The 25,802-nt window shown below is 36.6% G+C and overlaps 1 protein-coding gene across 2 annotated transcripts in view; it reads left to right on the top strand.

Annotated features, from left to right (window-relative positions):
* Positions 1–25,802, top strand: part of STXBP3 (syntaxin binding protein 3) — a 68,269-nt gene that overhangs the window by 35,128 nt on the left and 7,339 nt on the right. For both annotated transcript variants that reach the window (XM_002810512.4, XM_024245514.3), the window contains exons 9-17: positions 290–414; positions 3,577–3,672; positions 3,804–3,861; positions 17,442–17,507; positions 18,688–18,768; positions 20,094–20,232; positions 20,481–20,587; positions 22,013–22,105; positions 24,094–24,179. In XM_002810512.4, coding sequence (XP_002810558.3) covers positions 290–414; positions 3,577–3,672; positions 3,804–3,861; positions 17,442–17,507; positions 18,688–18,768; positions 20,094–20,232; positions 20,481–20,587; positions 22,013–22,105; positions 24,094–24,179 — 851 coding nt within the window. The remainder of the gene's footprint in view (positions 1–289; positions 415–3,576; positions 3,673–3,803; positions 3,862–17,441; positions 17,508–18,687; positions 18,769–20,093; positions 20,233–20,480; positions 20,588–22,012; positions 22,106–24,093; positions 24,180–25,802) is intronic.

The raw sequence follows: 25,802 nt of genomic DNA, 5'->3' as shown, positions 1-25,802 counted from the left end.
GTTCAAACCCATGTTATTAAATGTACCCTCTTACTCTAATTACAAAAGTAATTAGATTTTAGTTATGTAGTCTTCATTTTTTCTCTCCTGTGCTACTCAGATTTTTCTTTGTTTTATTATAACTTCACATTCTTAAGACAATTAACCATTTGTTTTGTTTTGTTGTATGTTTTTGGTGGGGAAAAGGGACAGAACTTAGGAAAAGGGTGCTTTGTATTCTAAGATATTAAAACTATGTTCACACTAAGAAATTGAAGCTGCTTAAGATGATTTTATCTTGTTATTCTAGGGTAAAACTCATTCACAGCTCTTAATAATTGATCGTGGCTTTGATCCTGTGTCCACTGTCCTGCATGAACTGACCTTTCAGGCAATGGCATATGATCTACTACCAATTGAGAATGATACATACAAGCAAGTATAACTTGAAGGGCATATAAAGGGCATATACAAACAGGATAGAATATGAACATTTAATGATTTATATAGGCACCAGAAATCTGAAAGCCCCTGTAACCTTTTCTATTCAGAGACTTTATCCTTCTCTTATTCCTACAGTTATAGTCTTTGACAGATATGTTGACCTTGTAAATTAAAGCGTAATTTGATTGCTTTGGAGCATTTTTGGTGTGTTTGCTTCGTTAACTGTGTGTACAGTAGAGCTACATTTAAACACATGGAGTTTGGCCCTTTTGCTTTGAAAAGTAAATACCAGGCTCACTATCATATTTATTGAAGGAGAAACCATATTCAAAATTGTTAGGCTATAATTGTTCTGAATCATACATTCAAAAGTGTATGTGTCTTATCAACATAATGTATTTTAAAAGATTGGAACACTAGAAAACTAAATAGGATGGCTATTGAGGACAACAGGCATAGTTTTACCATTTTGGTACCTTCTACTGAGTTAATCCTGGTATAAACATATTTACTTTAAAAGTAATGTCAAATAAAAACCTAAATGGAAAATGAAATAGTTTTCTATCAAGGAATCATCTTACTGTATCTCTATCATTTATGGTGTATGTGTTACATACATTACAAATGTTATTTGATATCATGATTTCTGAATCCAAACTGGTATTTGTCAGGTACGATTTACTGCTTGAGTACAATAATAAAAATGAAAATTAGTTTTCTGAAATTTTATGGTTAAACTAATTTGTTAGTTTTAAGATACAGACACTTTTGATAGTTATGATACTGTTTTTTTCTTAAATATTGTTAAAATTTGTATTTTCTATTGTATTTTTATTTGCATTCTGGTCAAATCTTGGTTTCTGAGTTTTTCTCTGTATTATCTGTATTAATGTTAGATAACATAGCTATTTTTCTAATATAAAAGTTATTTTAAGCAGTTTATTCAGAGGGGATATTATTTACCTCTGTTACCCTGTAGGTCTCTAAACCTGCATTACTCAAGAGGTTTAGAAGAGAATTAATAAACCAATGGATGGTAAAGGATTTAGTTCCAGACCGTAGATATAAATTTTAGACATTTCTAACCTAATATTTAAAATATGTATCTCTTTAGGTTTGCTGGCAAGCAAAGCAAGGTTTAATTTTTTTTAAGTAGAGACTTATTTTTTAAAAAGCTACTATACACCCTTCTTTCTGAATCAAAAACATTCAGAGATAAGAATTAGTTGGGAGTAAAGCTCCCTGTGGTTTCCGCTCCATCACAATTTTTTTTTTTTTTTTTTAGTAGAGGCGGGGTTTCCCCGTGTTGGCCAGGCTAGTCTTGAACTCCTGACCTCAGGTGATCCGCCTGCCTCGGCCTCCCAAAGTGCTGGGATTACAGGGGTGAGCCACCACGCCCAGCCTTCATCACAATTTTTTATGGAAACAGAATACAAAGCAGCAGGAAGCTCTAAGTGTCCAGATTCAAGTTTTCATGTTGGTGACTTCTTTAAATTTACTTTTTTTTTTTCTTTTTTTGAGACGGAGTCGTACTCTGTCGCCCAGGCTGGAGTGCAGTGGCGCGATCTCGGCTCATTGCAGCCTTCGTCTCCTGAGTTCAAATGATTCCCGGCCTCAGCCTCCCAAGTAGCTGGGACTACAAGTGTGCATCACTGCGCCCGGCTCATTTTTGTGTTTTTAGTAGAAATGGGGTTTTGCTATGTTGGCCAGGCTGGTCTCGAACTCCTGGCCTCAAATGATCCACCCACCTCGGCCTCCCAACTAAATTTACTTTTAAAACGGGATATTCATCACCTGAGTATTGTCAGGCTTGTTACTCTTATCTTTGTTTACAAATCACTTATAAGTCAAAGGTATTGTATAAGAACAAAGTGGTATTTTAAATGACAAAAGGGCTTTCATCCTTAGTGCAGCCTTATATAATTGAGCACAGTGATTCTGTCTTTGGACATCTGTAATCCACACGGGTGGATGGTTTTATAGACTGATGTGTAATTTGTGGGGGTTATAGAAACGATTATATTCATATAGCGAAGTCTATATGTATTATTTGTAGTTCAGAGCTAGGAAAACTCAATGCAGTCCTTCCTGATCTTGACTCAGGAAATCAGTAGTTCCAAGGATGATTCAGTCTTGTCTAGTTCCACAAATGGAAGGAGGGTATCTGCATAAAAAGATAAGGGGAATCAGTCAGGAAGCCCATTTTGAATAGCTTCATGAATCCCTTAAATTGTTGCTCACTTCAGCAGAACTCATTAAAGCTATCACAATTTTTATGGCTTACATTAATTTTTTTTTCTCTCATTTTCTTTCTCATCCTGTAAAGGAGATGTGGTTATAGGGTTGGGGGAGAATAAAGAAACAGATGATAAATGTTTGTGAATTTTGTACCAATTCTGAAACACCTTCAATATTTAATAGGTTATATTGGGGAGGATATTCCTGTTTTGTTTTGTTTGAGTCAGAGTCTTGTGCTGTCACTCAGGCTGGAGTGCAGTGGTGCGATCTCTGCTCACTGCAAACTCCGCCCCCCAGGTTCAAGTGATTCTCCTGCCTTAGCCTCCAGAGTAACCGGGATTACAGGCGTGTGTCACTATACCCTGCTAAATTTTTGTATTTTTTTTTAGAGACAGGGTTTCACCCTGTTAGCCAGGCTGGTTTTGAACTCGTGACCTCAAGTGATCCGCCCACCTCGGCCTCCGAAAGTGCTAGAATTACAGGCGTGAGCCACTGCACCTGGCCGATATTCCTGTTCTTAATGGAGATTTGATAATTGTACTGTGGGTTATTAGCACATCAAAACAGTGTTGTAGGGAATTAGAACACAAAGCATTAGTATATTCAGTCTTGTTCTTAAAGTTAATTGTAGGATGTTGAATTTTTTTTATAAGGTACAATTTTGCTGAACTAAAACTCTAATAATGACACCTAAACTGAATATTTGAAAATGTCTTGGTAGGCTTAGGACTTATTTTTAATGTAAGGATAGCAACGTGCCTTAGTTTTGAGTAGGTATTCATTACCCCCCTAAAAGAGTGGATTTTACTTTTCAGTTTCTTGAGTTGTGTCTTGAAATTATTGTTTGTGAAAATGTTTCTTTTGATTTTGGAGGGAAAAAAATCAAAAAGTTTTAGTGCTTCTGTCTACTTGTAGATATAAAACAGATGGAAAAGAAAAGGAGGCCATCCTTGAAGAAGAAGATGACCTCTGGGTTAGAATTCGACATCGACATATCGCAGTTGTGTTAGAGTATGTGAACTCATTTTAATTTTTGTTCCATAATTTTTAGACACTATGTGATAGTACATTTTGTAACCTTAAAATAGTTCTGTAAAGAATTACATCTTAGAAATTTAAAGAATTCTCTCACAATTTGACAGGGAAATTCCCAAGCTTATGAAAGAAATTTCATCAACAAAGAAAGCAACAGAAGGAAAGGTAAGAGTCTTACTTAACTTTCAAAGTAATAGTGAAGGTGAATTTTAAAGTTTGTTTAAAATCTTTATTTTATTTCTTTAACTTTTTATTTTTGGAAAGTTCTAACACAGAGGTAGAGAATGAACTCCTGCATACCCATTGCCTAGTTTCAATAGTTAACAACATTTTTGTCTGTCCTGCTTCATTAAAATTTTTTAATTTTATTTTATTTTTTGAGACAGAGTCTCACTCTGCCACGCAGGCTGGAGTGCAGTTGCACCATCTCAGCTCACTGCAGTCTCCACCTCCCAGGCTCAAGTGATTCTTTTGCCTCAGCCACTCAAGTAGCTGGGATTACTGGTGTGCACCACCACACCTGGCTAATTTTTGTATTTTTAGTAGTGACAAGGTTTTGCCATGTTGGCCAGGCTGGTCTCAAACTCCTGGCCTCAAGTGATCTGCCCACTTTGGTGCTGGGATTACAGGTGTGAGCCACTGTGCCTGGCCATAAAGTTGATTTTAAGGCCATTTAGTCAATTTTATCAATGCATTATTGGGATTTTATATTCAGATATAATTTATAAGTAAAGCACACAAATCTTAAGTTTATACTGGATAACTTTTACTTATATATACGCTTGAAACCACCACTTTAAATCAAGATACAGAACATTTTCATCATTCCAGAATATTCCCTCTTGTCCTTTCCCTGTCAGTACCCATCCTGACAGAGGTAAACTCTATTCTAATTTTCATCACCATAGGTCGTGTTCTTGAACTTCACATAATGAGATTCACCTGTGTTACGTATTTTAGTAATTCATTTTTTTCATTCGTGTATAGTAGTAATACCATTATGTAAATATACAACAATTTGTTCATCTTGTCTCCTTTTGATGAACATTTAGTTTGTTTCCAGTTTGGGATTATTATGAACAAAGCTGCTATGGATTTTTTTGTACATGTCATTTGGTGGACATACACACTCTTTCTCTTGGGTATATTAAGAGTAAAATTATTGGGTTATAGGGTAGGATTGTGTTAAGCTTTAATAGGTAATGCCAAAAGTTTTGCAAAGTGTTTGAACTGATTTACATCCCCATCAGCAATAATTGAGTGTTCTAGTTGCTTCATATTGCCACCAACACTTGATACATTCTTGCCTTTATTTTCAATTAAAATTTCATTGCATGAGGTGGTATATTATTGTGGTTTTAATTTCAATTTCTCTAATGTTCTTGTGCATATTGGCCATTAGGATATTCTGTTTTGTGAAGTGCCCATTGAAGGTCTTTTGCCCATTTTTAATTGAGTTGTCTGTTTTTCTTACTGATTTCTAGAAGTTATTTTCTGGATATGAGTCCTATACATGTATTTATGTATGTATGTATCTTTTGATGAACAGAAGATCTCAATTTTAATGAAATCTAATTTATCAATTTATTTCTTTTATACTTTCTCTGTGTCCTTAGAAGTCTTGGCTTACCCTGAGGTCATTAATATATTCTTCTGTTTTCTTCAGTAAGGCTGATCATTTTAGCTTTTACATTTAAGTCTATAATTCACTATATTAGTCCATTCTCATGCTGCCATGAATAAATAGCTGAGACTGGGTAATTTATAAAGAAAAGAGGTTTAATTGACTCACAGTTCCACATGGCTGGGGAGGCCTCAGGAAACTTAACAATCATGGCAGAAGCCACCACGTCACAGGGCAGCAGGAGGGAGAACGAGTGCCAAGCAAAGGGGTAAGCCCCTTATAAAACCATCAGATTTTGTGTGAACGCACTATCACAAGAACAGCATGGGGCAAACCGCCCCCATGATTCAGTTATCTCTACCTGGTCCTGCCCTTGACATGTGGAGATATTACAGTTCAAGGTGAGATTTGGGTAGGGAAACAGAGCCAAACTGTATCATTCTGCCCCTGGTACCTCCCATATCTCATGTCCTCACATTTCAAAACACAATCATGCCCTTCCAACAGTCCCCTAGAGTCTTAACTCATTCCAGCATTAACCCAAAAGTCCAAGTCCAAAGTTTCATCTGAGATAAGGCAAGTCCCTTCTGCCTATGAGCCTATAAAATCAAAAACAAGTTAGTTACTTCCTAGATAGAATGGAGATACAGGCATTGGGTAGATACACCTGTTCCAAATGGGAGAAATTGGCCATAACAGAGGGGCTTACAGGCCTCATGCAGGTCCAAAATCCAATAGGGCAGTCATTAAATCTTAAAGTTCCAAAAGGCTCTCTTTTGACTCCATGTCTCACATCCGGGTCATGTTGATGCAAAAGGTGGGTTCCCATGGTCCTAGGCAGCTCTGCCCCTGTGGCTTTGCAGGATATAGCCCCTCTCCCAGCTGCTTTCCTGGGCTGGTGTTGAGTGTATGCAGCTTTTCTAGGCACATGTTGCAAGCTGTTGGTGGATCTACTATTCTGGGATCTGGAGGATGGTGACCCACTTCTCACAGTTCACTAGGCAGTGCCCCAGTGGCAGCTGTGTGTGGAGGTTCCAACCCCACATTTCCCTTCTGCACTACCCTAGCAGAGGTTCTCCATGAGGGCTCCACCCCTGCAGCAAACTCCGGCCTGGACATCCAGACATATCCGTACATTCTCTGAAATCTAAGCAGAGGTTCCCAAACCTCAATTCTTGACTTCTACGCACCCCGTAAGCCCAACACCACATGTAAGCCACCGGCTTGCGCCATCTGAAACAATAACCTGAGTTCTACTTTGGCCCCTTTTAGCCACAGCTGGGATGCAGGATACCAAATCCCAAGACCACACAAAGCAGCAAGGCGCTGAGCCTGACCCACGAAACCATTTTTTCCTCCTAGGCCTCTGGACCTGTGATGGGAGGGGCTACCACAAAGATCTCTGACATGCCCTGGAGACATTTTCCCCATTGTTTTGGTGATTAACATTTGGCTCCTTGTTTCTTATGCAGATTTCAGCAGCCAGCTTGAATTTCTCCCCCGAAAATGGGTTTTTCTTTTCTATCACATCGTCAGGCTGCAGATTTTTCAAACTTTTATGTTCTGTCACCTCTTGAATAAATGGCTGCTAAGAAATTTATTCTGCCAGATAACCCTAAATCATCTCTCGAGACCAAAGTTCCCCAGATCTCTAGGGCAAGGGCAAAATGCCACTAATCTCTTTGCTAAAGCATAGCAAGAGTCACCTTTGCTCTAGTTCCCAAGAAGTTTCTTATCTCCATCTGATACCACCCAAGCCTGGACTTGATTCTCCATATCACTGTCAGCATTTTGGCCAAAATCACTCAAGTTCCTAGGAAGTTCCAAACTTTCCCACATTTTCCTGTCTTCTTCTGAGCCCTCCAAACTGTTCCAACCTCTGCCTGTTACCCAGTTCCAAAGTTGCTTCCACATTTTCAGGTGTCTTCACAGCAGCACCCCACTCCTGGTACCAAAACTGTATTAGTCCATTCTCACACTTTTATGAAGAAATACCTGAGACTGGGTAATTTATAAAGAGATTCAGTTGACTCACAGTTCCATATGGCTGCAGAGGCCTCAGGAAACTTACAGTCATGGTGGAAGGCACTTCTTCACAGGATGGCAGGGGAGAGAAAGAAGGCCGAGTGAAGGAGGAAGCCCCTTATAAGACCATCAGATCTCATGAGAACTCACTATCACAAGAACAGCATGGGGGAAACTGCCCCCATTATTCAGTTATCTCCACCTGGTCCTGCCCTTGACACATGGGGATCATTACAATTCAAGGTGAGATTTGGGTGGAGACACAGAGCCAAACCATGCCATTCACTCAAATTAATTTTGATTTATGCTGTGAGGTAAGGGTCTAGCTTCATTTTATTTCGATATACATATCTGATTACTCAAGCACTATTTATTGTAAAGACCATCCTTTCACCATTGAGTGGCAGTAATGCATTTGTTGTAAATCAAATGACCATAAATGTGTGGGTCTGTGGACTCCATGTCCTTTTCCGTGGTCAATTTGTCTATCCTTGTAACAAGACTACACTGTCTTAACTAGTGTACCTTTGTAATAGTTTTGAAATTTGGTAGTATAAGTCTTCCAGCTTTGTTCTTCAAGATTGTCTCAGCTGTTACAACCTTTGTCTTTTAATACACATTTTAGATTCTGCTTGACAATTTCAACGGAAACATTTAACTGAAATTTTGATTGGGATTACATGAATCTGTACACTAATTTGGGAAGAACTAACAAAAATATTGCATCTTCTGATCCAAGAACATAGAATATAGCTCCATTTATGTAGATAGTTTATCTCAGCCACATTTTACAATTTTCATTTTAGTGGTATTGCACATTTTTTCTTTGATTATGTCTACGTATTTGATTTTTTGGTATTATAAATGGTATTTTTTAAATTCCATTTTACTTTATTAGTATATAAAATGTGAATGATTTTTGAATATTTACCTTGGATCTGGTGACCTTGCTAAATTTATTTTTTAATTCTAGTACTTTGTTTATAGATTGGCTTTTTTATTTTTAACAGATCGGAACTCTGTTGGCCAGGCTAGTCTCAAAGTTCTGAGTTCAAGCAATCCTCCCACCCTTGCCTCCCGAGTAGCTGGGACTACAGGCAGGTACCAGTGCGCCTAGCTGGATTTTTATATACACAGTAATATAATCTGTGAATAAAGGAAGTTTAGTCTCTTCCTTTCTAAATTAATCTTCCAGAGGTGTCCAAAGGAGAGAATGCAGTCATGGGTTCTTAGTTTCTGTTTCGGCTGGTAAAGTCCCTTCCTTATACCCTCTTTTCCACTTATCACTAGAGACAGAAACTAAAAACCATGGCTTCAGGCTGCAAAAAGCCTAAAACAAAACAGAACAACAACAACTACAAAATAAGGTGGGTTAGACAAGCTTGTCATACGTCTTAAATTTTTTTTTTAGTAGTTAATATCTCCTGGTCCTGGCTGATACCTCCAGTATAACATGAAATCAAACTGGTGATGATGAATGTCCTTGTCTCATTACCAGCTTTATGGGAAATGAGTTCAATATTTCATCATTAAGTATTATGTTAGTTTTAGGTAGTTTTATCAGATTAAGGATGTTCCTTTCTATTCTTAGTTTGCCAACAGGTTTTTTTGTGTTTCTGTTTTTTGTTTTTTTCTTTTTTCTTTTTTTTTTTTTTTAAGAGACAGTGTCTTGTTCTGTCACCCAGGCTGGAGTGCAGTGGTGCAATCTCAACTGACTGCAGCCTCAACCTCCTGGGCTCAAACGATCCTCCCACCTCAGGCTCCCAAGCAGCTGGGATTACAGGTGTGCACCACCACGCCCAGCTAATTTTTGTGTGTTTTTAGTAGAGACAGAATTTCACCATATTGCTTAGGCTGGTCTCGAACTCCTGAGCTCAGGCAATCCTCCTGCCTCAGCCTCTCGAAATGCTGAGATTACAGGTGTGAGCCACCACACCCAGCCTGTTTCTGTTTTCTTTTAATCAGGAAATTTCGATTTTGGATTTCATCAAAGGCATTTTGATATTGTCTTTTTTTCCCCTTTATTCTGTTAATGTGATGAATTACATTTATTGACTTACTAACATAAAAGTAACCATTTCTAGAATAAACTCCACTTGATCATGATGCATTATCCTTTTCCTCTATCACTGGATTTTGTTTGCTAATATTTTGTTGTAGGATATTTGCTTCTATATTTATGAGAAATACTTTTCTGTAATAGTCCTTTTTTGTTATGTTCTTGTCAGGTTTTAGCAGCAAGATTATTTTGGTCTTATGAAATGAATTGTGATGCACACTTTATCATTCCATTCTCTGAAAGAGTTTGTGTAAGATTGTTACTGCTTGTTCTATTGCTGCTTGAAAGAATTCACCATTGAAGCAGTTCAGGCATGGAGACTTCTTTTTGGGGAGGTCTTTCATTATAATTAATGATAAGTTATTTAATAGATATAGAACCATTTAGTTTTTTACTTTTTCTTGCATTAGTTTTGGGATATCGCATTTTTCAGGGAATTTGTCTATTATATCTAAATTTTGAAATGTCCTCTTATCCTTTCAATATGTGTATAATCTATAGTTAGATTTTATTTACTAATCTTGCTATTGTTAATTTATTTATTCCCCTATATATTATTAATATCCCCTGTAGTCCGGGTGCGGTGGCTCACGTCTGTAATCCCAGCACTTGGGGAGGCCAAGGCAGACGGATCACCTGAGGTCAGGAGTTTGAGACCAGTCTGGCCAACATGGTGAAACCCTGTCTCTACTAAAAAAAAATACAAAAATTAGCCGGGCTTGGTGGTGCATACCTGTATCCCAGCTACTCGGGAAGCTGAGGCAGGAGAATTGCTTGAACCTGGGAGACGGAGGTTGCAGTGAGCTGAGATAGCGCCACTGCCCTTCAGCCTGGAGAAAAGAGTGAGACTCCATGTAAAAAAAATAAAATAAAATCCGCTGCATGTTATTGATATTTCAAAGAACCAACATTTGTCTTTGTTGATTTTCACTCTTGTATGTTTTATATTAGCTGATTTTTACTCAGTTTTATTTCCTTCCTTCAGCTTACTTTGTTTTAAATCAAGCTTGTCCAACCTGTGGCCCACGGGCCACATACAGCCCAGGACGGCTTTGAATGTGGCCCAACACAAATTTGTAAACTTTCTTAAAACATTATGAGATGTTTTTGTGATTTTTTTTAACCTCATCAGCTATTGTTAGTGTATTTTATATGTGGCCCAAGACAGTTCTTCTTCCAGTGTGGCCCAGGGAAGCCAAAATATTGGACACCCCTGGTTTAAATTTTTTCTTCTAGCTTCCTGAGTTGGAGTTTTAGAACATTGATTTCCAACCTTTCTTCTGTCCTATTGTATATATTTTATAGTTATTTCCATCTCAAACTTAGCTGCATCCCAGGAGTTTTGGAATAACTTATTTTCATTTAGTTCAAAACATTTTCTAACCCTTATTGTGATTTCTTCTTTGACCCATGTGTTATATAGGGAATATGTTTTTAAATTTCAAAGCATTTGGGAATTTTCTAGTTATCTTTCTGTTACTGAGTTGTAATTTAATTATACAGTGGTCAGAGAATGTGCACTGTATGACATCAGTCTTTTAAAATATGTTAAGACTTGATTTATGGGGCTGGGCATGGTGGCTCATGCCTGTAATCCCAGCACTTTGAGTGGCCAAGGCAGGCGAATCACATGTGGCTAGGAGTTCAAGACCAGTGTGGCCAACATGGTGAAACCCCATCTCTACTAAAAATACAAAAATTAGCCATGTGTGATGGCACACACCTGTGGCTCCAGCTGCTCAGGATGCTGGGCAACAGAGTGAGACTCTGTCTCAAAAAAAAAAAAATTGATTTCTGACCTAGCATATATTATCATAAGTGCCCTATGTGTACTTGAAAGGAATGTAAATTCTGTATGTGTCCATTAAATCAAGATGGTTAATCATGTTCAAATCTTCTATTTCTTTTCTGATTTTTTTTGACCTGCTCTGTCAGTTACTAGAAGTGGTATATTAAAAACTCTGATCATGACTGTGAATTAGTTTGTTTTTCTTTAGTCCTTTCAACTTTTGAAGTTATATTAACTGATAAAGCTATGTTAAGTTCATTATACATTTAAGATAGCTATCTTTCTGTTGAATTTGGCCTTTTATCATCATAAAATGTCCCTTTTATTACTTGCAGTATTTCTTGTCTTAAGGTCTACTTTGATGTTAATACCACTATATCTTCTTTCTTTTGTTAGTGTTTACATAGTGTATCTTTTCCCATCCTTTACTTTCAACTACCTGTGTCTTGATATTTAAAGTGTGCTTCTTAAAAAGAGCTTGTAGTTGAATTTTGTTTTTTTGTTTTTGTTTTTGTTTTTTTTAATTTTTTATTTATTTTTTATTTTATTTCATTTTATTATATTATTATTATACTTCAAGTTTTAGGGTACATGTGCACAATGTGCAGGTTAGTTACATATGTATATATGTGCCATGCTGGTGTGCTGCACCCATTAACTTGTCATTTAGCATTAGGTATATCTCCTAAAGCTATCCCTACCCCCTCCCCCCACCCCACAACAGTCCCCAGAGTGTGATGTTCCCCTTCCTGTGTCCATGTGTTCTCATTGTTCAGTTCCCACCTATGAGTGAGAATATGCAGTGTTTGGTTTTTTGTTCTTGTGGTAGTTTACTGAAAATGATGATTTCCAATTTCATCCATGTCCCTACAAAGGACATGAACTCATCATTTTTTATGGCTGCATAGTATTCCATGGTGTATATGTGCCACATTTTCTTAATCCAGTCTATCATTGTTGGACATTTGGGTTGGTTCCAAGTCTTTGCTATTGTGAATAGTGCCGCAGTAAACATATGTGTGCATGTGTCTTTATAGCAGCATGATTTATAGTCCTTTGGGTATATACCCAGTAATGGGATGGCTGGGTCAAATGGTATTTCTAGTTCTAGATCCCTGAGGAATCGCCACACTGACTTCCACAATGGTTGAACTAGTTTACAGTCCCACCAGTGGTGTAAAAGTGTTCCTATTTCTCCACATCCTCTCCAGCACCTGTTGTTTCCTGACTTTTTAATGATTGCCATTCTAACTGGTGTGAGATGGCATCTCATTGTGGTTTTGATTTGCATTTTTCTGATGGCCAGTGTTGGTGAGCATTTTTTCGTGTGTTTTTTGGCTACATAAATGTCTTCTTTTGAGAAGTGTCTGTTCATGTCCTTCACCCACTTTTTGATGGTGTTGTTTGTTTTTTTCTTGTAAATTTGTTTGAGTTCATTGTAGATTCTGGATATTAGCCCTTTGTCAGATGAGTAGGTTGCGAAAATTTTCTCCCATTTTGTAGGTTGCCTGTTCACTCTGATGGTAGTTTCTTTTGCTGTGCAGAAGCTCTTTAGTTTAATTAGATCCCATTTGTCAATTTTGGCTTTTGTTGCCATTGCTTTTGGTGTTTTAGACATGAAGTCCTTGCCCAGGCCTATGTCCTGAATGGTAATGCCTAGGTTTTCTTCTAGGGTTTTTATGGTTTTGGGTCTAACGTTTAAGTCTTTAATCCATCTTGAATTGATTTTTGTATAAGGTGTAAGAAAGGGATCCAGTTTCAGCTTTCTACATATGGCTAGCCAGTTTTCCCAGCACCATTTATTAAATAGGGAATCCTTTCCCCATTGCTTGTTTTTCTCAGGTTTGTCAAAGATCAGATAGTTGTAGATATGCGGCGTTATTTCTGAGGGCTCTGTTCTGTTCCATTGATCTATATCTCTGTTTTGGTACCAGTACCATGCTGTTTTGGTTACTGTAGCCTTGTAGTATAGTTTGAAGTCAGGTAGCGTGATGCCTCCAGCTTTGTTCTTTTGGCTTAGGATTGACTTGGCAATGCGGGCTCTTTTTTGGTTCCATATGAACTTTAAAGTAGTTTTTTCCAATTCTGTGAAGAAAGTCATTGGTAGCTTGATGGGGATGGCATTGAATCTATAAATCACCTTGGGCAGTATGGCCATTTTCATGATATTGATTCTTCCTACCCATGAGCATGGAATGTCCTTCCATTTGTTTGTATCCTCTTTTATTTCCTTGAGCAGTGGTTTGTAGTTCTCCTTGAGGAGGTCCTTCACATCCCTTGTAAGTTGGATTTCTAGGTATTTTATTCTCTTTGAAGCAATTGTGAATGGCAGTTCACTCATGATTTGACTCTCTGTTTTTCTGTTGTTGGTGTATAAGAATGCTTGTGATTTTTGTACATTGATTTTGTATCCTGAGACTTTGCTGAAGTTGTTTATCAGCTTAAGGAGATTTTGGGCTGAGACGATGGGGTTTTCTAGATATACAATCATGTCGTCTGCAAACGGACAATTTGACTTCGTCTTTTCCTAATTGAATACCCATTATTTCCTTCTCCTACCTAATTGCCCTGCCCAGAACTTCCAACACTATGTTGAATAGGAGTGGTGAGAGAGGGCATCCCTGTCTTGTGCCAGTTTTCAAAGGGAATGCTTCCAGTTTTTGCCCATTCAGTATGATATTAGCTGTGGGTTTGTCATAGATAGCTCTTATTATTTTGAGATACATCCCATCAATACCTAATTTATTGAGAGTTTTTAGCATGAAGGTTGTTGAATTTTGTCAAAGGCCTTTTCTGCATCTATTGAGATAATCATGTGGTTTTTGTCTTTGGTTCTGTTTATATGCTGGATTACATTTATTGATTTGCGTATATTGAACCAGCCTTGTATCCCAGGGATGAAGCCCACTTGATCATGGTGGATAAGCTTTTTGATGTGCTGCTGGATTCGGTTTGCCAGTATTTTATTGAGGATTTTTGCATCAATGTTCATCAGGGGTATTGGTCTAAAATTCTCTTTTTTGGTTAAATTTTGTTTTTTTATCCAGCCCAAAAATATTTTAATTAGAATGCTTGTTTAGTTCATATATATTTCATGTAATTATTGATATAGTTAAATTTATGTCTAGTTTCTTGTTTTCTCTTCATTATCAAGTCTTTTTTATCAAGTCTTTTTGTAAAATAAATTCCATTTAATCTCCAATATAACCATTTGTGTTTTGCCTTTAGCCCTTCCTTTAGTTATTATACTGGAAATTTAAAAATGTATTCCTACCCTAGTTTAATAGTATGTCCTGAATATGTCATGTCCTGAATAATTCAGGAATCTTATAATAGTTTAATTTCATTTATCCACTTTCTCTTTTGTGCAGTTGTTTCATGTATTTTACTTCAAAGTATGTTATAAACTCAAGGTGTTATTTTTTTCAGAAAGAAAAACCCAAAAAATAAAAGCAAGATGTTATTTTGTTATAAACACTCAGTAGACTTTTATTATTACCCACATATTTATACAATCTGGTACTGTTTATTTCTTACTGCTCTTCAGTTTTTCCAACTGGGTTAGATTGAATTCTCCCAGCTTTCTTTTCGTCTGAGGACATCTTTGTTTTGCAATTTTTTCTAAGATACTTTTGCTGGATTTGGAATTCAAAGTTGGCAATTTTTTTCCTTTCAGCAATTTAAAGCTTTCAATACATCACCTTCTGGCTACCATAATTTGTGCTGAAAAAAGGCAGCTGTTAAGTGTTATTGTTTTCCTGAAGATAAACTGTGTTTATTAATATTTTTTCTGTATCTTTGATTTTTAGCAATTTGACCATGATATGCCTTACTATAATGTGGTTTGCTTGCTATTTATCCTCCATGGGGTTTGCTGAGCTTCTTGAGTCACTCGGTTGATAACTTTCATGATGTTTGTAAAATTCTTGGTCATTATCTCCTCACTTCTTCATTTTGTCCCATTCTCTGTCTTCTCTCTTTCTGGGACCCCAGTCAACATGTTTTTTAGATCTCTTGACTGTATTCTATATCTCTTACATTCTGTTACCTTTTTTTTTTAACCTCTCCACATTGCAATTGAATGTTCTCTATTAACCTGACTTTGAGTCCCCTACTTCTGTCTTCTGTTGTATTCAGTCTGCTATTAAACCCTTTCATTGTATCCTTTTGAAAACTGAGGTATAAAGTAAAATTTCCCCTTTATAGTATACAGTTTTGTGAGTTTTGACAAATGCACACTCTCATATAACCACTACCACAATCAAGATAGAGAATAATGTCATCACCCCCAAAAATGTCCTAATGCCCCTTTGCGGATAACCCCTTAACTCAGTCCCCATCCCCTGACAACTACTAATCTGTTTTCTGACCCTGTAGTTTTGCCTTTTCCAGAATGTCCAATGAATGGAATAATACACTATGGCTCTTTTCATTTAGCATAATGCATTTGAGATTCATTCATGCTGCATGCAAGAGTAGTTTCATTACTTTTTATTGCTGAGTAATATTCCATCATATGGATGTACCACAATTTGTTTATCAATTTACCAGTTTCAGAACATTTTAGTTTTTCCAATTGTTGGCAATTATGAATAAAGCTACTATAAATATTCACCTTCTTCATATCAGACATTCATGTCTATGAACAGATGTTATCATTTGCTTGGGAGGATGCTTAAGAGTGGGATTGCAGGATCAATAATAAATGTATGTTTAAGTTTATAAGAAACTTTCAAATTATTTTTCCAAAGTGGCTGTACTATGTTACAGTCCCACTGGCAATGTATGAAAGTCGTTCATTGTACTTTTAACTTAAAGTCTTATATTTAACTCTAGGACATTCATTGGATTTTTAGAAAATAAATTCTAGTTCTCTGTTAAAATACCCCATCTTTTGATCCATGTAGTCCATCTTTTCCTCTGTTTCCACTTTAACATAAATGTGTTACTTTGAAGTCTTTTTCTGCCAACTCCATCTTAGGTCTACTTTTTGGGCGTTTCTTTGTTTTTACATTTTGAGGTGTTCTTTTCTTAGCTTTTTTATTGATGCATAGTAACTGTACATATTTATGAGGCATGTAATATGTTTATACATGCATACAGTGTGTAATGATCAAATCATTGTATTTAGAATACCCATCACCTTGAACATTTATTATTTCTTTGTGTTGGGGACATTTCCAATCTTCTCCTCTAGCTATTTTGAAATACAAAATATATGTTAACTATAGTCACCATTGCGATATCAAACACTAGAACTTATTCCTTATCTTGGGTCTACTTTTATTGACTGTCTTATCACTTGAGTATCAATCACTTTCCTGTTTCACCTATTAATGTTTTATTGTGCTAGACATGGTGGATGATACATTGCAGAGGTTCTAGATGATGCTGTGTCTACATAGAATGTTGAGTTTTGTTCTGGCAGGCAGTTAAGTTGCTGAGGAATAATCGTGATTCTGTTGTAACTTCATGTTAGACAATGTTATGGTAAGTTTATTTCACTTTTGCACTGAGTCCTAAGGCATAGTCCCAGGACTGAATGTATAGGATGTTCACTTAGGTCTCTTTACTTTGTCTAGATCAGGAGATGCTAGTATATTTTTAGCACTAAGACCCCTCTGAAATCTCTGTCCAACATTTAACCACCCAGAAGTTGTTCTTTATTACACCTTTGAGGATTATGCCCTGTACATGTGCAGCTTAGGGGTTCAAGGACAATCTCTTTACACATTTTTGGGTTATGTTCTGCCTAGCTCCTTTCTCTTTAGCACCCTGCTTCCCAAAATCTACCTCACAACCCCAACCTCTTATCTCCATTTTTTTTTCTTTTTTCTTTTTTTTTTTTTTTGCACCCAGGGAGATAATTGCTCTCTACTTGAACTGTATTTCCTTTCAGTGGTGTTTGGAAAACAACTTTAGGGAAAGGGAGGGTGCTTGCAGGGATCACCTTTGGTGCTTTCCTTCACTCAGCTGTCTCAGCTGTGAGCTATTTTTATCCATTACTTGAAAGCTATTGTTTTATTTATTTGTCCAATCTTATTTATTTATGAAGGGAGAGTAATGTTGATATCAGCTACGTTATTGTGAGTGAAACCAGAAGCCTCCTAAATTCTTCTTTAAAAAAAATTGTCAAATATTCAGTAAATTAACTAGATTTGATAATTTGTAAAACTCTAGGATTTCAAAGTTGTAATATGGAATAACTGAATCATAGGTTTGCCTAAAAAAAGTTTGATTTTTCCTAGACATCACTTAGTGCTCTTACCCAGCTGATGAAAAAGATGCCCCATTTCCGAAAACAGATTACTAAGGTAAGCAGTATTGTATATGAGATACCTAATTAGTTTTAGTTTATATTCAGTTTATGTTCAGTTCTGTAGTTCGATTTAGCAGTGGGTTTCATGGAATACTTGGTGTTAGTTGTCCTCTAAAACCTTACTATAGGTCTGAGAAATATCCCATATATCTAAGCTTCTTCATAACTTCTCTATATGTATAACCTAGATTTATCTGAATCCAGCTTAAAGTTTTCTATATCTTTGTCTTGAATAGCCTAACAGAGTAATATTTATCAACCTTATAAGAAATTCAGCAGTAGATTGACTAGTGGATGTTATTCTACATGTTTCTTTAAAGTAATAGTTACATATTAGTAGATTTAAGAGCATTTAAGCTGTTTAGTCAGGTAAACTATTTTTTTGCTCCTTACAAATACTATCAGAATAATCTTAACATTTTTGTCATGTTGCACCCTAGTCAACCAATGATTTTTGTGTGTGTTAAAATACTTGAAACATTTAGAAAGATAAGGAGAATATGAACTTGAAGAACTTCTGGGTATTTTTCTCATGTTATTTTTCATTACTGTCAAACTCAACACAAATTCAACAGTTCAACACTTCCATCCCATTTATGCTGTCTGTTGATTGCCTCCTGTTGTATTAGTCTGTTCTCACATTGCTATAAGGGAATACCCAAGACTGAGTAATTTATAAAGGAAAGAGGTCTAATTAACTCACAGTTCTACATGGCTGGGAAGGCCTTAGGAAACTTACAATCATGGCAGAAAGCAAAGGGGAAGCCAGCCACCTTCTTCACAAAGCCACAGGAGGGAGAAGTACAAGCAGGGCACATGCCAGACACTTGTAAAACCATCATATCTCATGAGAACTCACTTACTATTACGAGAACAGCATGGGGGAAATCACTTCCATCATCCCATGTTCCAAACACTTCCCATCAGGTCCCTCTCACAACACATGGGGATTATGGGAACTACAAGATGAGATTTGGGTGGGGACATAGCCAAACCATTTCACCTGTAAATCACCTTCTCATTTACTTCCTTTCTTGAGCTGTTCCCTTGCTTACATGTTACCTTCTTTCACCTCAGCCCATACTTTCTTTCAGGCCTGTCTCAAAAGTTTAATATTACCAGTTGCACAAAAGTCATTAAAATCCTTTAAATGATTGATTTATTCTGTTTTTCAGCAAGTTGTCCATCTTAACTTAGCAGAAGATTGCATGAATAAGTTCAAGCTTAATATAGAAAAGCTCTGCAAAACTGAACAGGTATGTGCAGAGTCAGAAATGCCTCTGTTCATAACAAATTTCCAGGATAAACTTTGTAAGTTAAAACCTAACTTTTTGCTTGATACGGTGGTTGGTTTTTACAGAATCACAGACTCTCTCTTATCAGGGGAGCCACCTAGGCAGTATTTAATATGTCATTCCCCACTAACATTAACAAGTAGCTGTAGAGTATCTTAGTAAACAGTCCCTCCTAATATATTGTATATTTTTTGTTTAATGGAATGATTTAAATTTTGGGAGCATGATTTCAGGGTGGCATTGTTGGCAGGACCTTCTCAGTACAGCATTTAATATAGCATCCAGCAGAGCTCATTTTACAAGGGGCCTTTTATATCATGCTTCAACTGTTTAGACCATTGCCCCTCATAGAATACTAGCTGCATGTAATTTTAATTATTCTAATAGCCATATTAATGAAGGTTAAAAATTAAAAAGTGCAATTAATTTTACGAATAAGTTGGGTGCAGTGGTGTGTGCTTATAGTCCCAGCTATTCAGGAGGCTGAGGTGGGAGGATTGCTTGAGCCCAGGAGTTTGAGGGCAGCCTGGGCAAGACCCTGTCTCTTTAAAAAAAAAAAAAAAATTTGACAACCTGATGTATTCAAAATATTATTTCAACATATGATCGGTATAAAAAGTTATTAATTAGATAATTTTGCATTATATTACTTCAAGTCTCCTGGTGTTTTGTACCTACAGCACATCTTAATTCAGACTGATCCCATTTCAAGTGTTCAGTAGTCATGTGTGGCTAGTGGCCATAGTACTGGATAGCATAGGTTTAGATTAATGATTTTTATCTTCTCTGATTTATTTTTTGACCTTTAGTATTTTGTATAAACAGTAGTTTACAAGTGATGTTCATATTTTCTTGTGTAATGTCATCAGTGTTCCATTAAAATTTGACAAGATTTAATAATAGATTTTATTTGTTTTTTGTCTTTTGTTTTTTTGAGACGGAGTTTCACTCTTGTTGCCCAGGCTAGAATACAATGGCCTGATCATGGCTCACTGCAACCTCTGCCCCACCAGGTTCAAATGAGTTGCCTGCCTCAGCCTCCCGAGTAGCTGGGATTATAGGCACCTGCCACCACGCCCGGCTGGTTTTTTGTATTTTTGGTACAGATGGGGTTTTACCATGTTGGCCAGACTGGTCTCCAACTCCTGACCTCAGGTGATCCGCCTTGGCCTCCCAAAGTGCTGGGATTACAGGCGTGAGCCACTGTACCCGGCCAATAATAGATGTTTTTAACTAAAAAATGAATTTTGGTTATAGATCACTGACAATATTTTATTTTCATTAAGGACCTGGCACTTGGAACTGATGCAGAAGGACAGAAGGTGAAAGATTCCATGCGAGTACTTCTTCCAGTTCTACTCAACAAAAATCATGATAATTGTGATAAAATAAGAGCAATTCTACTTTATATCTTCAGTATTAATGGTAATGGAGATAATCACTTTTTAATAAGTATTTTACTATTGATCATAAAAGAATCTTTGAAAACCGAAAGATAGTTGCTGAACTTGGTTAAGATAAAAGGGAAAATATGAAATTGAGAGAAGACTGAAGGAGATATAATTTGGACTGTTTTTTATTTTAAAAGCTTCATTCATGGGTACTGCCTAAAACCTTGAAATTATTTTGGTAGCAATTATGTGACTGTGCACTCATATTTTTGCCTATTTAAGGAACTACGGAAGAAAATTTGGACAGGTTGATCCAGAATGTAAAGATAGAAAATGAGAGTGACATGATTCGTAACTGGAGTTACCTTGGTGTTCCCATTGTTCCCCAAGTAAGAAGTCTTATGTTGTGTATATACTTTATATATATGTGTATGTATGGTTGTATGTATTAACTGTTTTTTTTTAATGTGGACAATCTTCTTAAGTTCACTCTATAGATTTAGAATAAGCAATTAAAGATTTTGTTCTCTTTTCCATATGTAATTTGGGCAAATGTAGTTTTCTAGCAAATTTGTATTTTATGGCTTCTGTCATAATTCACTACTTATACTTTTGTCTTTATGATTCATGTATAACAATTGTCAATTTTAGTTAAATGTGTAACCTTTAACTATAATATGGCAGAGAAAATAAGCATATATTTTCTTGATTAAAAAAATTTAGGCTCGCTAGGTATGGTGGCTCACACCTGTAATCCCAACACTTTGGGAGATGCTGAGGCAGGAGGATTTCTTGAGCCCAGGAGTTCGAGACCAGCCTGGGCATCATAGTAAGACCTCACCTCTACAAAAAACAAAAAAATATCCAGGTGTGTCGGTGTGTACCTGTAGTCCCAGCTACTCAGGAGGCTGAGGATCTCGTAAGCCCAGGAGGTCAAGGCTGCAGTGGGCCAAAATCACACCACTGTACTCCAGCACAAAGCGAGACTCTGTCTCAAAAAAAAAAAAAAAAAAAAAAAAAAAAACAAGGCTCAAAGTCAAATTTTGAAGAGCTCTATTTAGAATCTCACTCCTTCCCATCTTTTTTTTTTTTTTTTTTTTTTTTTTGAGACAGAGGCTCTCTCTGTAGCACAGGCTGGAGTGCAGTGGCATGACCTCGGCTCATGGCAACCTCTGCCTCCCAGGTTCAAGCAGCTTTCCTGCCTCAGCCTCCCACCTGGGATTACAGGCGCCTGCCATCCGCCCAGCTAATTTTTGTATTTTTAGTAGAGACAGAGTTTCACTCTGTTGGCCAGGCTGGTCTCGAACTCCTGACCTCAGGTGATCTGCCCGCCTCAGCCTCCCAAAGTTCTGGGATTACAGGTGTGAGCCACTGCATCCAGCCCGATCAAGTTTGTGTGTGTGTGTGTATGTGTGTGTGTTTTTGAGACGTAGTCTCACTCTGTCACCCAGGCTGGAGTGCAGTGGCTTGATCTCGGCTCACTGCAAGCTCTGCCTCCTGGGTTCATGCCATTCTCCTGCCTCAGCCTCCCTAGTAGCTGGGACTACAGCCATCAAGTTTTATAATACTTTTTTTTAAATAGACATATGTTCTGATATGATTATAAATAAATTTTAGCATTAAAGCACAAAATACTGTTCAGTGGAGTTATGTGACCACACTCAGATTTTTTAAAGTAGGCATCTCCACTCTTAGTTTTAAGTCAAATACAATATAGTATTTACTGGTAAATTAAATATCTTTGTTAGGAAACATAAGAGTATTATATCTGAATAGAATTACTGGTTTTTAATTTTTTCCTCTAATTGTATTAGTCTCAACAAGGCAAACCGTTAAGAAAGGATCGGTCTACAGAAGAAACTTTTCAGCTCTCTCGATGGACACCTTTTATCAAAGATATTATGGAGGTAAAAATCCTTAAAATTTTTTTTTTGTACCTGAGTGCCCTCTTTAGAGTATTCTTTACTTTTTGTAGTTTATGTCAGTCTGAGTATATGTATTGGGCAGGAAGTTTCTGCAGTGGTTGGAGGCTTCACAAAAAAGCCTGTATCTGGGGTCAAGGGAGGAGAGGAAACTCTTGAAGATTCTTCTTTTTTTTTTTTCTTTTTGAGACAGTCTCACTCTGTCACCCAGGCTGGAGTGCAGTGGCACAGTCTTGGCTCACTGCAGTCTCTGCCTCCCAGGTTCCAGCAATTCTCTTGCCTCAGCCACCTGAGTAGCTGGGACTACAGGCATACGCCACCACGCCTGGCTAATTTTTGTATTTTTAGTGGAGACAGGGTTTCACTATGTTGGCCAGGCTGGTCTCGAACTCCTGACGTCATGATCCACCCACCTTGGCCTCCCAAAGTGCTGGGATTACAGGTGTGAGCCACTGCGCCTGGCTGAAGATTCTTTTCTTAAAGACCTCAGACAAACTCACACCACTGACTGTTTCAAAATAAAAAAAAATAAACACATATATGCTTTATGAAAAATACTGCTTTGTTTTAATAACTGTATGTGGCAAAATATAATTTATTTGAATGAAAGTTCAACAAAATAACATTTGTATGTGGACCACTATTAGAAAGTGTTAGATGCCAATATTCTTGGAAATGTTTTTGGATTAAAATGTAAACTTCATTATAGTTTGCTGTCAGATGAATCATGCCTTTAATACTGTTTACACTTAGAGAACATTATTCAATTATAGGAAATTATAAAATGAGCTAATTTTAAAATTACTTGATGAGCTTAATAAAATCATGACACTGATTCTTCGGTCATGATCATATAGTTTTTATTCCCCTTTTCCTTTGACTTAAACCCCAGTTTACACTTTCTTTTGGGAGCTAATTTGGTACAGTGCATAGCTATGATTTCTCTGTTTTGCTTGGCTAATTTTATGTTATTCACACATGCTTAAACATATATGAAAAATCTAAAGAATTTAGACTTTGTTTTCTCTAACATAAGAATTTTTTTTCCTTTCTCACAAGGATGATGTAGAACTAAGTAGTTTGTTATGGCTAGTTTTTTTTTTTTTTTTTAAACATATTCCTAATCAGTTTACCATGGCTAGTATTTGTAAAATAAGAAATGACTTTCTTGAACCCCTTAACAAAGATTTGCATGTTAAATTCAGAAAATACACATTTGGATCCATGACAGTCCTAGGCCTTTAGAATTTCTCCTGAAACTTGATTTCCTCTCTTCTTGCAGTCTTACTGAAATATTCTTGGACTACTGAGTACTTTGTGCCCAATCCATGTGCCCACTTGTTAATACTACTTGTACTACCATGCTGTAAAGCAGTGGTCTCCATACTTTTCAGTTCATGCACACCTAACCATAAAAAAAATGTGAGCATGAACCTATTTACTTATAAGTTAAGCATTACTGTAATAAAAAATATATAATCTATGTATACACTATATTTATATACATACATATATCATAAAATCTAACACTGAAAAAAGGGAAAATTTTAAAGAATAAAATGAAAAGGAAAACTTCCCATATCCCATTGGATTGTCTTGAGTACCCCTAGGCCATAGCAGTAGTAGCTATGAAGGGCAAAGCTTTAGAAGTGTGTCATGACTGGAATAATGATTAGAGACCCCCAGCACCATAGAACTAAAGGCTCTGATAAGGTGCCTGGAATCCTTATAACAGCATGGGGACCCTCCAAATGAAGAAAGGGAGTCATGCAGCAAATATTGGTTTAATAAGTAAATGATTTCACTAATTTTTGAAGGAAATAAGGTTTATGAGTTTCAAAGAAAAGGCTAATCTTATGCTAAATATTTATGTCTACGGTTCCTCAATTGCAAATCCAAGTTTTGACCTTTATGCCAAACAAAGTCCTGCAATTTACAATTTTATTGATGGAATTAACTCTTTCCTTCCTTAGGATGCTATTGATAATAGATTAGATTCAAAAGAATGGCCATATTGTTCCCAGTGTCCAGCAGTATGGAATGGTTCAGGAGCTGTAAGGTAAATTCTATAAGTGAAAATCAATGAAATTTTCATTCTACGGACTAATAATTTAAAATGGTACACAGATACTCATATTTGGCAACTTTCTTTCAAGTATATAATCCTGTATTTTTTCTTTATCTGTAACTTGTTTTAAATGAATCCAGATAAGCAATATGAAAATGTACTTTATTATAAAAAATATTTTCATGAAACAAGAAGTATTTCCTTCCCCACCTCCTCTTCCTTCACATAGCAGAGACCTTAATCCTTTGTGATAATTATTTTTGTGTTGAGGTACTTTAAACATTTAAAAAGATATAGAGAATGTTACAATGCATACCCTTATGCCCAGTGCCCAGCTTATTAACTAAATCATTATAAGCATAATTCAAGCTTCCTGTATATCACACTCTGGTTTTATTATTTTCTGTCCTGAATTTGGTGTTTATTGCCTGTATGTCTTTATACTTTTTCTACATATGTTTGTATCCTAAACAGTGTCTTGAGTTATATCTTGCAGGATTTCCTCTTGATGTTTGGCTTTCAGCCGTTTAACTGTGTTGTGTCTAGGTATAGTTCTCTTTGTGTTTATTCTACCTGAGGATTGTTGAGTTTCTTAAATCTGCAAGTTAATAATTTTCATCAAATTTGGGAAGTTTTCAGGCATTATTTTTTTCAAATATTTTTCTGCTCCTTTCTCTCTCCTTCCTCTCTTTCTGAAACTCCTGTTACACATTAGTTGGAGGGTTTGACATTGTCCTGTGAGTTACCGAGGCTCTTTTCTTTCACTTTTTAAAATTTGTTATTGTATTTTTACATGTAGAATTTCCATTTGATTTTTTTTTATTTCCACTTCTTCTGTTGAGATTCCCTGTTGTTAACTTGTTAGCATATTTTTCTTTTTAATTCTTTGGATCATATTTATAACTGCTTGGAAGTCCCTAACATCTGAGTCTACTCAGGGTTAATTCCTATTGAATGTTTTTTTTTTCCCGCAAGTATGAGTCACACATTCCTTTTTCTTTGTGTATCTACTAATTTTTGGTTGAAAATTGGACCTTTTAGATAATGTATTATAGCAACTCCAAATTGTTTTAGTAATTTGTGTGGACTTCAACTATGGAATCTTTCTCTCTTGCTCTCTTGTAGCCACTGATGTCCTTGTTGAGTTTTTAAAATTTTTAAATTTTTTATCTTAGCTTCTAGTGGTTGCCCCTATGTCTGTGTAGTTTAGAGGTCAGTCAGTTATCTGTTCAGACACTTCAAGACTGTATGGCTTCCATCCTCTACTGATCAAGCTGAGTGTGGGTTACGGGTTACATTCCAAAATAGGCAGTTCTTAAGTCTCCCTCCTTTTTTTAATTTTTTTTTTTTTTTTTTTTTTTTTAATAGAGGCAGGGCCTCTCTCTGTTGCCCACACTGGAGTGCAGGAGTGCAGTGGCATGATCGTAGCTTATTATAAACTCAAACTCATGGGCTCAGGTGAGCCTCCCACCTCAGCCTCCCAGGTAGCTAGGGTTCCAGGTATGTGCCACCACACCCAGCTAATTTTTAAATGTCTTGTAGAGACAGGGTCTCACTATGTTGCCCAGGCTGATCTTGAACTCCTGGGCTCAAGCGACCTTCCTGCCTCAGCCT

The sequence above is a fragment of the Pongo abelii genome, chromosome 1, assembly GCF_028885655.2.
Source record: "Pongo abelii isolate AG06213 chromosome 1, NHGRI_mPonAbe1-v2.0_pri, whole genome shotgun sequence".
In the NCBI taxonomy this organism is placed as follows: Eukaryota; Metazoa; Chordata; class Mammalia; order Primates; family Hominidae; genus Pongo; species Pongo abelii.
This window is presented reverse-complemented; position numbering and strand designations above follow the sequence as displayed.